We start from the raw sequence: 14,885 nt of genomic DNA on the forward strand, positions 1-14,885 counted from the left end.
AATTAAAATCAGCCAAAGTAACACAATTTTTGTGTTCATTCAACTTAATATATTTAAAACTGAAGTTTGCTTAATTAAACCAGCATGCTTTGCAAGGGACTGCATTAGGAATGTAAATGTAGGGATTCATTGTTATTTTATGTATTTTTCTGTAAAGACATGTTAGTGTTTAATGTTTAGTTATGTTGGACATTTAGAGGAGTTTCTGTGATTTTGAATTTTGTGGTTATGCCATTGAGCTGAAGCTTTGGGTGCTCAGTGATCTATACAAATGTCAGTAGTGACACCAGTCTTTTCTTATTTGTTTGTTACATACATTGGGCCCTGTCATACACCCGGCGTGATTTTGCTAGTTTCAGCCCGACGCAGTTATCATTTTCACGTCCAGCACCACATTGTTTAAATAGCAAATGCACTCACGCCCATCTGTTCGCCCATGGGCGTGCTGGTCTGAAAACGAGGTGTGTTCAGGCGCATTGTTGGCGTGTTGCTATTTTGTGCCATTGACCAACAAAAACCTGGTCTAAAGTCAATAGCGCAGTATTTTTTGTGTTATTTAAAGGGCGCGTTAGTAATGTGAGCCTATAGGTGGGTGCACAACTCCCGTACACTCTGCTTATTTCACACACAGCAGCAGCACACAAACATGCCAAATATTAAAAATAAAAGGATTCCACTCTGGAGAAGTGTCTTTCCGTTCGCTTCGTTATTTCATTGTTCCACTTCGTTATTTCAGTTCCACCATGTAAATAACACTGGCTTTTAAAGGGAATGGGAGATTACAATCTGATTAGTTTATTGCACTTTACGCCCCAAACATATCCATGACTCATTAAGAGACTAGGTACAACCCTTTTGGGTAGGGCTGTACGATTAATCGAAACCGAAACCGAAACTCAGAACCTCTAACCAACATATTTTTTCCATGTCGGTTATTTCGGTTTTAGTCACGTGACTCTGCCCCGTCAGTCACATCAAGTGCAGTTTGCAGGCACACAGAGCAGTTATCTTTCTTTATAGATTCCCAGAATCACTATAGTAACTGCATGTTTTACACAGTTTATACAGTTCAGTTAATTGCCGTTTTTATAGCCTACGCGCTGCCACACACACAGATGGCGCGCGCATGTCCCGAGGCCAGATCGCTTTCACTTTCGTCCTCATAAAGTTTGTCAAGTAAATGCATTTAAAGGCTTGAACATTTAAAGCGATTATGCACTATTCAAAAACAACAATACGGAAAACGTATCCGTTCAGTGCTCAAGCTTTTTTCTGTGACACAGAGAGCCGAGCCCCGTCGCGTTTCTGACAACGCGCGCGCACCCTGAAGGCAGACCTCTTTCACCAGCGTCCTCACAAAGCTTTGTCTTTTGTATGTGTTTTAAGGCATGCCAGTTTGAACATAGTTCAATTCAAATGTTCAATTAATCGAGGTTTTTATTTTTGGTCAAATCGTTACAGCCCTACTTTTGGATCATGCGCCTATCGCGCCGACCAGTTTTTCCGTCGTTAAACTAGCAAAAGTGGATTGGGACATGCCCTAAGTGCACCTGTGCCATGCACTTCAGACCATGCGCTCAGATCATTAAAATAGGTCCCATTGTGTATAATGATCAACTGCTTGTTTAATCATAAGAAAATTAAGGACACCCCGGTAAATTAAGTTAGACCAACATAAGAAAATGTAGTTTTGCAGAAATATAATAGCCTATAGTTAAGTTAAACATACTAGAGTAAATTAATTTGACCTAAACCAACCAAATTGTGTTGACCCAACTAAACTGATTTATTTTGAATGAACACAATTGTGTGTAAAAACTTTATTTAGTTAAATTATGGGTAATGAATTCATTTTTGAGTGTACAGTGGGGTTTAAAAGTCTGAGACCACAATGGAAATCTGTTTCAAAGTCTAATTTAACCCTGGGAATAACATTTTAGTTGTTTTTTTATTAAGTGCAGTGCGTAGTATTTATGAGGATCTATTGACAGAAATGCATGGTGTATAAAGACCTTACATAATGAACCGTTCTGTTTTTATTACCTTAGAATGAGCCTTTTCTGTCTTCATACACCGCAGGTCCCCTTTCAGTGAAGTCAACATTTTGTGCCGCCATGTTTCTACAGTAGCCCTAAACGGACAAACTGCTCTACAGAGCGCTAGCTACTCACTGCTGTCTCAGATGATGACATCTTTGTCCTGTGTTGGCCACCGTAGCTTCTCTATGTGCTTCGAAAGGGAGGGGTGAGCGGTGGACGGTTGCAATAAACAACCTACCTGCTAGATGCCTCTAACATTTACACAGCGTGCCTTTAAAACACACTTTGACGTCTTCAGTCACATGATCCTTCAGAAATCATTCTAATATGCTGATTTGCTGTTTGTTATTATTATCAATGTTGAAAATGTTCATAGTTTTTCATATTATCAGGATTCTTTGATGACTAGAAAGTTTAAAAGAACTGAATTCATCTCAAATGCAAAAGTCTTTACTGTCACTTTTGATCAATTTAATATATCCTTGGTGAATCAAAGTGATTTCTTGCTAAATTATAATGATAATTTTTGTCAAGGAAAATAACATACAATTTAAAAAAAGGGGGCAAAATAGAGGTATTTTTGAGTGGTCTTAGATTATTGTATTTTTGTCCTGTACACATGGTTCATGTTGTGTCAGATGTATATTAAGCAGCTTTGACCGCTCTCTTTCAGATTGTTTTCTTCCGATTGCCCCATTAAATGTCGCCTGTTCGTTCTTACAATCCAAAATGATGGTAAGGAACCGCTTGCATTTTCCCTGCCGTTTTGATCTTCTGAAATAAGACAATTACTGCGGGATGCTGGATCTGAATAGCGAAGCATTTGATATGGTATTAGTTCAAGCCTGTGGTTTAATGTGCGGGATTATCGGCCATTGAGCAGTATATTCCGCACTTGATCTCCCCTGCGTGTCTAGAGAGGGGGAGCGCAAGAGATAGATGGGAAACAGCAGCGAGCATCTTCCTCGGGATAATGAAACGTGTAAAGAGAAACAGATATTCCGTTGCTGCATTTCAAAGGTGGTTTGTAAAAATGTGAAAATATGCAGATGATCGCAGTGAACATAAGTGCAGTGGTGAATTATGATCGTGTGCTCATGCTTCCAGAAGCCATTGCTAGTATATAGTCTGCTCGTGTGGTGATGTGAGGTCAGAGTACAGTATATTCTCATTAGTATGTGAAAGCGTGTGGATGTGGGTTTGTGATGTTAGCACGAGTGTGTGAGCTCGACGGCGGTGTAGCCTGCTGCATTTTGATTAGTAGTTCTTGCATGTGTCCGCTTCTGAAAGCCTGTTTGTTGTACAGGAGGATTAGGGGCCTGTTGTGCTGTGATAAAACATTGTTAGCTCAAAAACACACATGAAATGGTGAGCGAGACAGAGTCTCTGTAGGAAAAATATAAAAATGGTCCTCCCTGCATTTCCTCTATAGGTCACAGCGTGCGAATGGTGAACAGACCCCAACAGAAAAGAGTTCTGAGACCTTTGACGTGTCAAAAACCATCACACAGCCAAGAGGGTGTTCAGCCACGTCAAAGGGAGTCCAAAAGTTTGAGACGTCAGTGAAAATGCTTGCCTTTGTAGAAAAGGTGCATTTATTCCTGGCTACTCTTTTCAATACAATCAAAATATATGAATGCACCATAAAATATCATAAAAGTGGTTCACAGAAGTCTAGATATAGTCTTTTGAGTCAGATCTCTGCAATGAATCACATTATCCAGTTCACAAAAACCGATCTGAAGGATTTGTTCACTAATTAGACTTATTTGATTCTTTGGTAAAGAATTTTGGAAAACGGGTCTAAATGATTTTTTTACTAATTGGACTTTGAGTTTGATATTTTCAATGAATCAGTTGATCCAGTTTGCGAAACTGCTCTGGGCTGCCTTTTTCCCAAAAGCAACCTAAGTCGATCGTAGAGACAAGGTCTCAATTGTTCTGCGATAAACTTAGGCTTGCGATGCTTTTGGGAAACGCAGCTCTGAATGATTTGTTCCAACTGGACTGCTTTGAATCTTTTGTGTTAGATATTTTCAAGAGGACAATTTGTTCACTAATTGAACTGATTTGGTTCAATGAGTCAGTTGATCCAGCTCACAACACCAGTCTAAATTATTTGTTCATGAGTTAGACTTTTGTTCATTTGAGTCAGATCATTTTCATGATTGAGTTGATCCAGTTCGCAAAACTGTTCTAAAGGATTTGTTCGCTAATTGGACTTCTTTTGATTCTTTTGAGTTATATATTTTTCAGTTAATCAGTTGATCCAGTTTGCAAAACTGCTCTGGGTTGCATTTCCCAAAAGCATCGTAAGCCTAAGTTGATCGTAGAGACCATTGGGGGCAGTTGTTCTGCGATAATTCTTGGCCAGGACACTCCTGTGAAAGAGATTTTTAATCTCAGTGAGATCTTTCTGGTTAAATAAAGGTCAAATAAAAAGATAAACTTAGGCTAGCGATGCTTTTGGGAAACACAGCCCTGAATGATTTGTTCACCAACTGGACTGCTTTGAATCTTTTGAGTCAGATCTTTTCAATGGGACAGTTGAACCAGTTCATTAAATTAGTATGAATGATTTGTTCACTAGTTGAACTGATTTGGTTCTTTTGAGTCAGATCTTTTTAATGAATCAGTAAGCCCAGTTCGCAAAACTGTTCTGAAGGATTTGTTTGCTAATTGGACTGCTTTGAGTCTTTTGAGTCAGATTTTTCCAATGGCCAGTTGATCTTGATCAATAAACCAGTCTAAATTATTTGTTCATGAGTACGATTTTGTATCGAGCTTGTATCCAGTTCACAAAAAACATTCTTTAATTCTTTTAATAATTAACATGATTTGATTCTTTTGAGTCAGATCTTATGAATACATCTATTGATTCAGTTCACAAAATCGATCTAAACGATGTGATTCTTTTGAGTCAGTTCTTTTCAGTGGATCCGTTTATTCCGTTCACAAAACCAGTCGGAATGATTTGTTCACTAATCAGACTGATTGGGTTCTTTTAAATCAGATCTTTTAAATAAATCAATTGATCCAGTTCACAAAATTGATCTGAAGGATTCATGCACGAAAGTCTCCATTGTTCTTTGTAATTGCATGGAACAGATTGACTAGTAGAATTCTTTAATATCTGTTTTTCTGTTTTGGTTTGTTTGCAGATTAAAATAAAACAAAATGAGAAAGAAAAGAAATTCCAGATTTGGAATGTGTTCTCAGACATTTGGACCCCACTGTAGGTTGAAACAGAAACCCATATAACGTGTCCATCCCAGGCAGGTTTAATCCCGTCTTCGGCTGGCTGGTGGCAGTCATGCATATTAACACTACGGTTTGTGTGGAGGAACGAATTTACGTCTTATGTCCATCGGCACTCATCTTTGGGAATCCAATTTGCATTGAGATGCATGCTGGGAAGGAGAGAATGGGAAAGGGAGCGTGTGTATGCGTGCGTGTCTTATCTCCCGTCGCTGTGTGCGGCACCTGTTTCAGCATGCCAGACCTCTGTCTTTGGGTAATTTTCATGGTTTCTAGTTGCTTAATATTAAACGTCTTGTTCCACCCTCGCCTGATAATCCAAAGCGCCGGCAGCCAAATGTTCCCTGGTCACGGCTTCATTAAATATAGACTTACAGATTGGCCTCGAGCTCATGGGATGGTTGTCTGAATTCCCAACAGAGTCTTCACTGGAGGGCCGCCACACTTTCATTAAAGAAGAGGTAACGTCTTCATCTTCAACCGCAAGTCATGTAGGGAAATGTCACTCATAAGACTGAAGTATCTGCCAGCAGATTCTAACTGTCAATCCGTGCTCCTAACAGAACCTCATCTTGTTATCATTGATGCACAGAAATAAAAAATGCAAGGGTTGTGGCTTTTATTCCATGAATGTATGTTAGCATTGAGGTCTTCTGTATGCTAGTGAACATCCATGGAACCTTTCCATTGCATTAAAGGTTATTTAGATTATTAAAATGTTCTTCACACTAAGAAAAACATTTTTCTTTTAACAACGGTTATCTGAAAGGTTCTTTGGGGAACCCAAATCATCATTGTTCTATTGATGGAATCACAAAATAACTCTGTGAGTGTTTTATCCTCTCTATTTTATTGTCCACCAGGTGAAAATGGGAAGTCTTTTCATACTTCTTCTCAACTAACTGCATGATTTGAGGTGTCACTCATGTCCACAGCACAAGCTACACACCCATGTTTAAAATGAAAAGTGTTCGTTCACCCAAAAAATAAAATTCTGTCATTAATTACCCTCAAGACTTTTGTTTATCTTTGGAACACAAATGAAGATCTTTTTGATGGAATCTGAGAGCTTTCTGTCCCTATGTTGACAGATACGCAACTACCCCTTTGACACTTCAAAAAGTTGAGCTTTGAGCTTCAGCAAGAACCAATGAGGTTCATTCTCGTGTTACGCAGCACGTTTGAGCTTCTCCAAGAACCAATGAGGTTCATTCTCGTGTGTTGCGCAGCACATTTGAGCTTCCGCAAGAACCAATGAGGTTAATTCTCGTGTTGCGCAGCACGTTTAAGCTTCCGCAAGAACCAATGAGGTTAATTCTCGTGTTACGCAGCACGTTTGAGCTTCAGCAAGAACCAATGAGGTTAATTCTCGTGTTACGCAGCACGTTTGAGCTTCTGCAAGAACCAATGAGGTTCATTCTCGTGTGTTGCGCAGCACGTTTGAGCTTCTCCAAGAACCAATGAGGTTCATTCTCGTGTGTTGCGCAGCACGTTTGAGCTTCCACAAGAACCAATGAGGTTCATTCTCGTGTTACGCAGCACATTTGAGCTTCAGCAAGAACCAATGAGGTTAATTCTCATGTTACGCAGCACGTTTGAGCTTCAGCAAGAACCAATGAGGTTCATTCTTGTGTTACGCAGCACTTTTGAGCTTCAGCAAGAACCAATGAGGTTCATTCTTGTGTTACGCAGCATGTTTGAGCTTCAGCAAGAACCAATGAGGTTAACTCTCGTGTTACGCAGCACGTTTGAGCTTCAGCAAGAACCAATGAGGTTCATTCTTGTGTTACGCAGCACTTTTGAGCTTCAGCAAGAACCAATGAGGTTCATTCTTGTGTTACGCAGCATGTTTGAGCTTCAGCAAGAACCAATGAGGTTCATTCTTGTGTTACGCAGCACTTTTGAGCTTCAGCAAGAACCAATGAGGTTCATTCTCGTGTTACGCAGCACTTTTGAGCTTCAGCAAGAACCAATGAGGTTCATTCTTGTGTTACGCAGCACTTTTGAGCTTCAGCAAGAACCAATGAGGTTCATTCTTGTGTTACGCAGCACGTTTGAGCTTCTGCAAGAACCAATGAGGTTCATTCTCGTGTGTTACGCAGCACGTCAAAGTGGTAGTTGCGTAGCTGTCAATGGAGGGACAGAAAGCTCTCAGATTTCATCAAAGAGATCTGACGAAAGTCTTACGGGTTTGGAACGACATGAGGGTGAGTAATTAATGACAGAATTTTCAATTTTGGGAGAACTATCCCTTGATGGTTGGAAGTTTGAAATCCCTAAGCATATGTATGGGCAATAGTAACAATGATTTAATTACTCGCAAGCATGGCCAATAAATAAACCTATATAAAAAGTAATTAAAATGCATTAAAAATGTGTAATGAGTAATGCAAAAACAAACCACACATTGGAGCCTCACTTATGAATCAAATTTATGTTAATTAGATCACATTTTCAGTGAAAGAGTCTTGTCTCCGTGGCTTGAAAACTGCTCAAATGTTGTAAAATGAAGTTTGCCTGCCATTATTGTAATTGTTCTGTAAAGGCGTAGGTTCTAATTAGGATATGCAAATCGTCCTCTCACACTGTTAAATTATGATGGATGGTTTATCAGAGTTCAAAGGATTAAGCTGTCACTCCCTTTTGTTTGTTCTGTTGAGTTTATCAGTTCAATTTTCACAGCAAGAGAAGACGAAGAAACACGAAATGTAATTTCTTAACCCCTTAGCCTCTTTGCACTGTGGTCTTAGACACATTGGATTAAAACAAGTCCTTCTTTGTCTTTAATTAATGATGCTTGCTAAGGATTAGAACAGACCCCTAACCTTCAGTATTAAACGTCAGCACGTATCTCGTCCCGCAACCGTTTGTGCTCCAGACATGAATGATACCTCAAATCATGGTGTGCTGTTACAAGGAGGGTTTTGAGCCATATCTTAAGACCAGAAAATCATATACTTTAGCAAGCACTCGCAGAAAAATAAATGTTTTTTATTGGCATCTATGGTTCCATGAAGAACCAGTAACATTCATTGCACAAAAGGTCTTTATAGTGGATAAAGGTTCTTGAGATAAATGTTAAGGGGATTCTAAGAAAGGTTCTTTGGGGAACCAAAAATGGTTCTTTTATGGCTTCTCAAGAAAAACCCCCTTTTGGAACATTTCTTTTAAAGAGTGTAGCAACTCCATAGCAATGCTCTTGCGACCACCCAAAGCATAGTGTCTGTGGATTTTTAAACATGCAAAATGTAAATATAAGCTCAATTTGTCATTTACACATAGGGTTGATACAACAGATTTCTTGGCTCAAAATCCAGAAGGTATGTCTACACTAGTGAGAGCCTCAATTCATTGGCTTGGTGGAAGCTCATATCGAGGGCCAAAGCCATTAGCCAATAGCGGTTCGCTTTATGGCATGATCCTCGCGACTCTGCCAGCTTCATTAGCCGAGCTTCTAATTTACCGCGTGGACTGATTACTGTCTGGCCGGGATGACCTGTACTCTATATATCCAATCAGTGATGGATATTATAGCAGTTTGGCAGGGAATCCTTTGAGACTCTAATGCCAAGAGATGAATTTTCAACTGTAGCTTAATGTAGTACAGAGAACATCTATCATGGCTCGTGGGCATGCTGGCACTTTAGAGGAAAGACAAGCCTCTCTGCTACATGTATAAAATGTAGTCCGGAAAAGTGTGAGAAAGGGAAGATATTAGTGCGAACTGATGGATGAATGACTTTATTTTGTAATGTAAAAACCCCTTTTTCTGAGGTTCAAGTAGACTTCATTTTCCCTACTGCACGGCACAATTTCAAACGTGTATGATTAAATATGAATTTAGCTCCACTTCAAAGCCCCCTGGGAGAGGGAAGCAGAAATAACACTATTGAATTTGTGTCATGATTTTTTGTAGAATATGGTCATAATTGTCTTCTTTATGTTGTTCTACACAGAAATTATAGCCGCGGAGCATATTTTATAGCAGCAGAGTCTGTTGGGATAGTTGGAGCGAGGCATATTTGTAGGTCTGCCTCTATGGTGTAGGTCTGTTCCTTTAGTACGCTAATTATTAGCCGCTAATGGAGGTGTCCCGAGGTCATGTACCCATGATGGAGTCATTGTGGCCATCAAATCTGAATGGTAACTGCTTAAATCCAAACGTTTTCTCTTTTTTTCATGCAGGATTTGGTCACCAATGTGTCTCCTCGTATAGTGCGTGGAACCACTTCCGGACCGCTGTTTGGACCTGGACAGGGCTCCTTCCTCAACATTGAGCTGATCAGTGAAAAAACGGCTGCCTACTGGTGCCAGAGCGTCACGGAACTCAAAGCCGACTTTCCTGACAATGTAAGCACAGATCACATGACTTGAACATCTAGAATGGTCATAATTTTAGGATATATATTGCTTTGAATGCCTTTAAAGTGGTCGAATAACGCTTCAGCTTAAGGCACAATGCGTCGCCTGTCTCTGTGCTCACCGAAAGCGAAATATTGCATGAGGATAAACGACCTCTTTGTGTCCATAGTTGACGTTTGATGTGCAATGTTTCCTCTAAGCTGTGCAGTTGTGCGGTTCTGATGTTGTCAAGAGAAAAGTCAAGAGTCAAGATGGCGCCGAGGACGGCCGCAACGTCGCAAGCTCTGCTGAAGCATTGTAGTTTTTTGTTTGTTCTGTTTATAGTTTTTGTGTTTTTTGTCTTGGATGTTGTCTGCCTTACTACGTACGACAGACAGACACTTTTGGACATTGGTTCGGCAATCGCACACCGAAAACCGGACTTTAAATTCATCAACGACGACACGCCGTTTACAAACACAGCAGCGGAACCCTTTGTCTGGGTGGCCCGGCCGCGGAGACGCGGCCGGAGAAGGGGCTGTAGAGCTGGCGTACTCGTCAGATTAAGACGCCGCGCAAACCGACCCCCGCTTCCCAGTATTTTACTGGCAAATGTTCAGTCTCTGGACAATAAACTCTGCGAGCTGAGAGCGCGGATCTCTTTCCAACGAGACACGAGGGACTGCTGCATTATCTGCCTTACAGAAACTTGGATGTCCGCTGAGATTCCAGACTCAGCCATCGAAACCACGGGGTTCTCCGTGCATCGGATGGACAGAGAAAAAGATCTCTCCGGGAAAAGCAAAGGCGGGGGTGTGTGTTTTATGATCAACCGATCCTGGTGTGATCAGAGGAACGTACACTCTATCAAGTCTTTCTGCTCTCCTGATCTGGAATTTCTCATGGTTCTGTGCCGACCATTCTGGCTACCGAGGGAATTCACCGCGGTCATCATCACAGCGGTGTATATTCCCCCACAAGCCGACACAGACCGGGCACTAAAGGAACTGTATAGGTCAGTGAGTGAGCAGGAAACCGCGCATCCTGAGGCTGCGTTTATTGTGACCGGGGACTTTAACAAAGCCAACTTCAAGCGCATCGCACCCAAATACCACCAACATGTTAGCATCAACACGCGAGGGAACCGTGTTTTAGACCACTGCTACTCCCCCTTCAAGGAGGGTTACAAGTCCCTCCCTCGCCCACCATTCGGCAAATCAGATCACGCGTCCATTCTACTTTTGCCCGCTTACAGGCAGAGACTGAAACAGGAAGCACCCGCCCTCAGAACCATCCAGTGCTGGTCAGACCAATCGGACTCTATGCTACAGGACTGTTTTGATCACGCGGACTGGGAGATGTTCCGGTCGGCCTCTGATGACGACATCGAGGTCTACGCTGATAGCGTAACGTGTTTCATCAGGAAGTGCGTAGATGACGTTGTTCCGACCAAAACAATTCGGCTGTACCCAAACCAGAAGCCGTGGATAAATGGGGATGTTCGCGCGGCACTCAATGCGCGGACCTTCACTTTTAACTCTGGTAATGCGGAGGAGCATAAACAAGCAAGTTATGCCCTCCGGAAAACAATCAAAGCAGCAAAACGCCAGTACAGGGACAAGATTGAAGGACAGTTCAACACCACCGACTCCAGAAGCATGTGGAGGGGAATTAACACCATCACAGACTATAAAGGGAACACAAACTCCACCGTGAACACCGCTGCCTCTCTCCCGGACGAGCTCAACACCTTTTATGCTCGCTTTGAGGGAAATAACACCGCCCTCGCGGAGAGAGAGCTCGCGGCTGAAGATACAGAGGTTAGTGCACTCTCCGTATCTGAAGCGGATGTAACCCGATCCTTCCGGCGGGTGAACGTCCGTAAAGCTGCGGGTCCAGACGGGATTCCCGGCCGCGTCATCAGAGCGTGCGCGCGCCAACTGGCTGGAGTTTTCACGGACATTTTTAACCTGTCCCTCTCCCTGTCTGTGGTCCCCACATGCTTCAAAACGTCCACCATTGTTCCTGTACCTAAGCAGTCAAAAACACTCTGCTTAAACGACTGGCGTCCTGTTGCTCTGACCCCCATCATCAGCAAATGCTTTGAGAGACTAGTCAGAAACCACATCTGCTCTGTTCTCCCCCCCTCACTGGACCCACTGCAGTTTGCATACCGCAAAAACCGCTCCACTGATGATGCCATTTCATCAACAATTCACACTGCTCTCTCCCACCTGGAAAAGAGGAACACATATGTGAGAATGCTGTTTGTAGACTACAGCTCAGCATTCAACACCATTGTGCCCTCCATACTTGACATTAAACTCCGGGCTCTCGGCTTAAACAGCTTGTTATGCAGCTGGATCCTGGACTTCCTGTCAAACAGACGCCAGGTGGTCAGAATGGGCAGTAACATCTCCTCACCACTGACTCTCAACACTGGAGCCCCTCAGGGCTGTGTTCTCAGCCCACTCCTGTACTCTTTGTACACACATGACTGTGTGGCAACCCACAGCTCCAACACCATCATCAAGTTTGCTGACGATACGACGGTGGTAGGTCTCATCACTGACAATGATGAAACGGCCTACAGAGAGGAGGTGCACACTCTGACACGGTGGTGTCAGGAGCACAACCTCTCCCTCAACGTCAGCAAGACCAAGGAGCTGGTGGTCGACTTCAGGAGGAATGAGAGAGAACACCGCCCCATCACCATCGATGGAGCACCGGTGGAGAGAGTCAGCAGCTTCAAGTTCCTCGGTGTCCACATCACAGAGGAACTCTCATGGTCCGTCCACACCGAGGCCGTTGTGAAGAAGGCTCATCAGCGCCTTTTCTTCCTGCGACGGCTGAGGAGGTTTGGAATGAGCCGCCACATCCTCACACGGTTCTACACCTGCACCATAGAGAGCCTGCTGACTGGCTGCATCACCACCTGGTACGGCAACAGTACCGCCCGCAGCCGCAAAGCCCTGCAAAGGGTAGTGCGCACGGCCAGCTGCATCATCGGAGGTGAGCTTCCCTCCCTCCAGGACATTTATGTCAGGCGGTGTGTGAAGAGAGCTCAGAGGATCATCAGAGACTCTAGCCACCCGAACCATGGGCTGCTCTCACTGATGCCATCAGGCAGACGGTACCGCAGCATCAGATCACGCACCAGCCGACTCCAGAACAGCTTCTTCCCACAAACAATCAGACTCCTTAACTCTTGACCCATCAGGATCATAACACACACTGGACAGAATATCACTCAGCACAACCCACTGTAGATAAACACACATTATATACACATTTATTTATCATACAGCATCTATTGCACTTGGATTTCAATTTTTCAATCTGTGAATAATATTTTATACTGTACATTGTATATTATTATTACTATTATAGCGTAATGTATATTGTTTAGTGTATGTTTAGTGTATATTGTTTAAAGTATATGTATATTGTAAGTATGTGTACATTGTTTAAAGCTGTGAGAACTACACTCACATTGTGTAAATTATTTATTGTTTATTGTAGAGTTTACTGTGCTGTGAGTAATTGTGGGCGCATCAGTGTAATCTGATGCTGCTTTAAATGTTGTACATGTCATGTCATGACTACCATGTTGCTCGGAACTGCACCTAAGAATTTCACCTACTGTTGCACTTGTGCATATGTAGAGTGACAAATAAAGTGATTTGATTTGATTTGATTTTGATTTGATGTTGCTCCTATGCAGACCAAAAGAAAATCCACACAGAGGACGGACTCAGAAATGTGTTTGAGCTTGAGAGCTTTTGAATCAGGCCTACATCAATGGGCAGCATTTCAACTAGAGTCCATCTACATGTCCACTGGTTTTCCGAAACTGAAGCCTTAAGAATGAAGTAAAGAATTAAAATCCAAGATGGCTTGAAGAACATATATAAACCATATACTGTCACAATGGTGTGTTAATATTTTTCTTCTTGTTTAATCTGTCAAAACTGCATTTTGTTCAGCTGCAGCGATAGCTGGATATCTTTGTCCATATAGAGGGTATGCACGTGACGTCACCGTCGGCCGGAGTGACTGCAGTTAATGCCCACTGAGTGGCAAAAAGACTGAGTGGCAGTACTGGTTTTTAGCGTGAATGCCGCGAAACACACACAAAACATATTTAAAACCGGAAAGAGCTTTGAGATTGACTGTACAAATAGATTTGACAAGAAATCGGAGAATATATTTTTTACAGACTGCCGGAAGCTGCAGAAAAGAGAAGCAAATGGATCGCTGCAATTCACAGAAACAACTCCAGGCAGCGAAACATGGATTTGCAGTTATCATTTTGGGGCAATATGTTGAATTTCGGGGTAAAATCATACCCTATATAATGTATTTTTATATATTGTATTGACAATTCATGAATGAAATATTTATATCTTCTGCATAATTGTATGTTTTTTTTACTATACAAGTTTTAGGGCTGGACGATATATATATAACATTGATATAAGTGATCACCTGGATTTAGATGTAGCTATATTGTATTTATATAAGGCGTTCACAGGCAAATTTGCTTTGTTTTTCCCCGACATCAAAACATAGGCACATATAAATGTCAGGAAAACACGATTCCTGGCTGCATGTCAATATCTTATGGATCTTGGGATATTTGGTAAGTTGTGAGGAACACCACATTAGTTCAACCTTTAGTTTTAACTGGTAATCATTTGTTTTACTCACGTTTTAGCAGTTTCCCCTTTTAAATCCAGTCATGCTATAGGCTCTTTTGCCACTCAGTGTGGCTGAGGGGCCGTGTTCTGGCGGGAAAGTGGCGTCAATGCATACCCTCTGTTACGGATTTCCTGGAACGTCAAAAGTTTAATACTTCTATGGGTCTCATGGGCTGCATTCCAGCTCGTTTTTATTGTGCCCTTCCCTCGCTAACTTCCCTCCGTCTCGTTCACTCGGATGTGTGTCATTACGTTGCATAAGTGCCCACTACTGGCGGAACCTTTGCAATGGACTGACCTGGAACGTCCTCAAAAACCAATTGGAACGTCCCTTGATCACTTGGAATCCATTTTAGAGTTGATTTATTATTATTTATTTTCCCTTACAAAATTGTTTACTGCAGCATTCTATATGTATTTAGGTGTGTTTGGGTTGTTTTAAATATTTTTATAAAATAATTAATATATCATAGAGTTGTTTGTGGTGGGGTAAATTAAATGCGATATGCGGTGACGTCACAATCGTGTTGCATTTGTGGTATATGAA

At 42.0% G+C, this 14,885-nt stretch overlaps 1 protein-coding gene across 2 annotated transcripts in view; it reads left to right on the forward strand.

Annotated features, from left to right (window-relative positions):
- dpyda (dihydropyrimidine dehydrogenase a) overlaps nucleotides 1-14,885 on the forward strand; it is a 307,704-nt gene that overhangs the window by 178,225 nt on the left and 114,594 nt on the right. The window contains exons 14-15 of one of the 2 annotated variants that reach the window (XM_079805614.1): nucleotides 9,483-9,647; nucleotides 9,860-13,329. In XM_079805614.1, coding sequence (XP_079661740.1) covers nucleotides 9,483-9,647; nucleotides 9,860-12,850 — 3,156 coding nt within the window. In that variant the 3' untranslated portion in view covers nucleotides 12,851-13,329. Of the gene's footprint in view, nucleotides 1-9,482; nucleotides 9,648-9,859; nucleotides 13,330-14,885 lie in introns of those variants that run through there. The other variant, XM_079805615.1, reaches the window with a different exon arrangement.

Source organism: Gobio gobio (genome assembly GCF_949357685.1).
Source record: "Gobio gobio genome assembly, chromosome: 23".
Lineage (NCBI taxonomy): Eukaryota > Metazoa > Chordata > Actinopteri > Cypriniformes > Gobionidae > Gobio > Gobio gobio.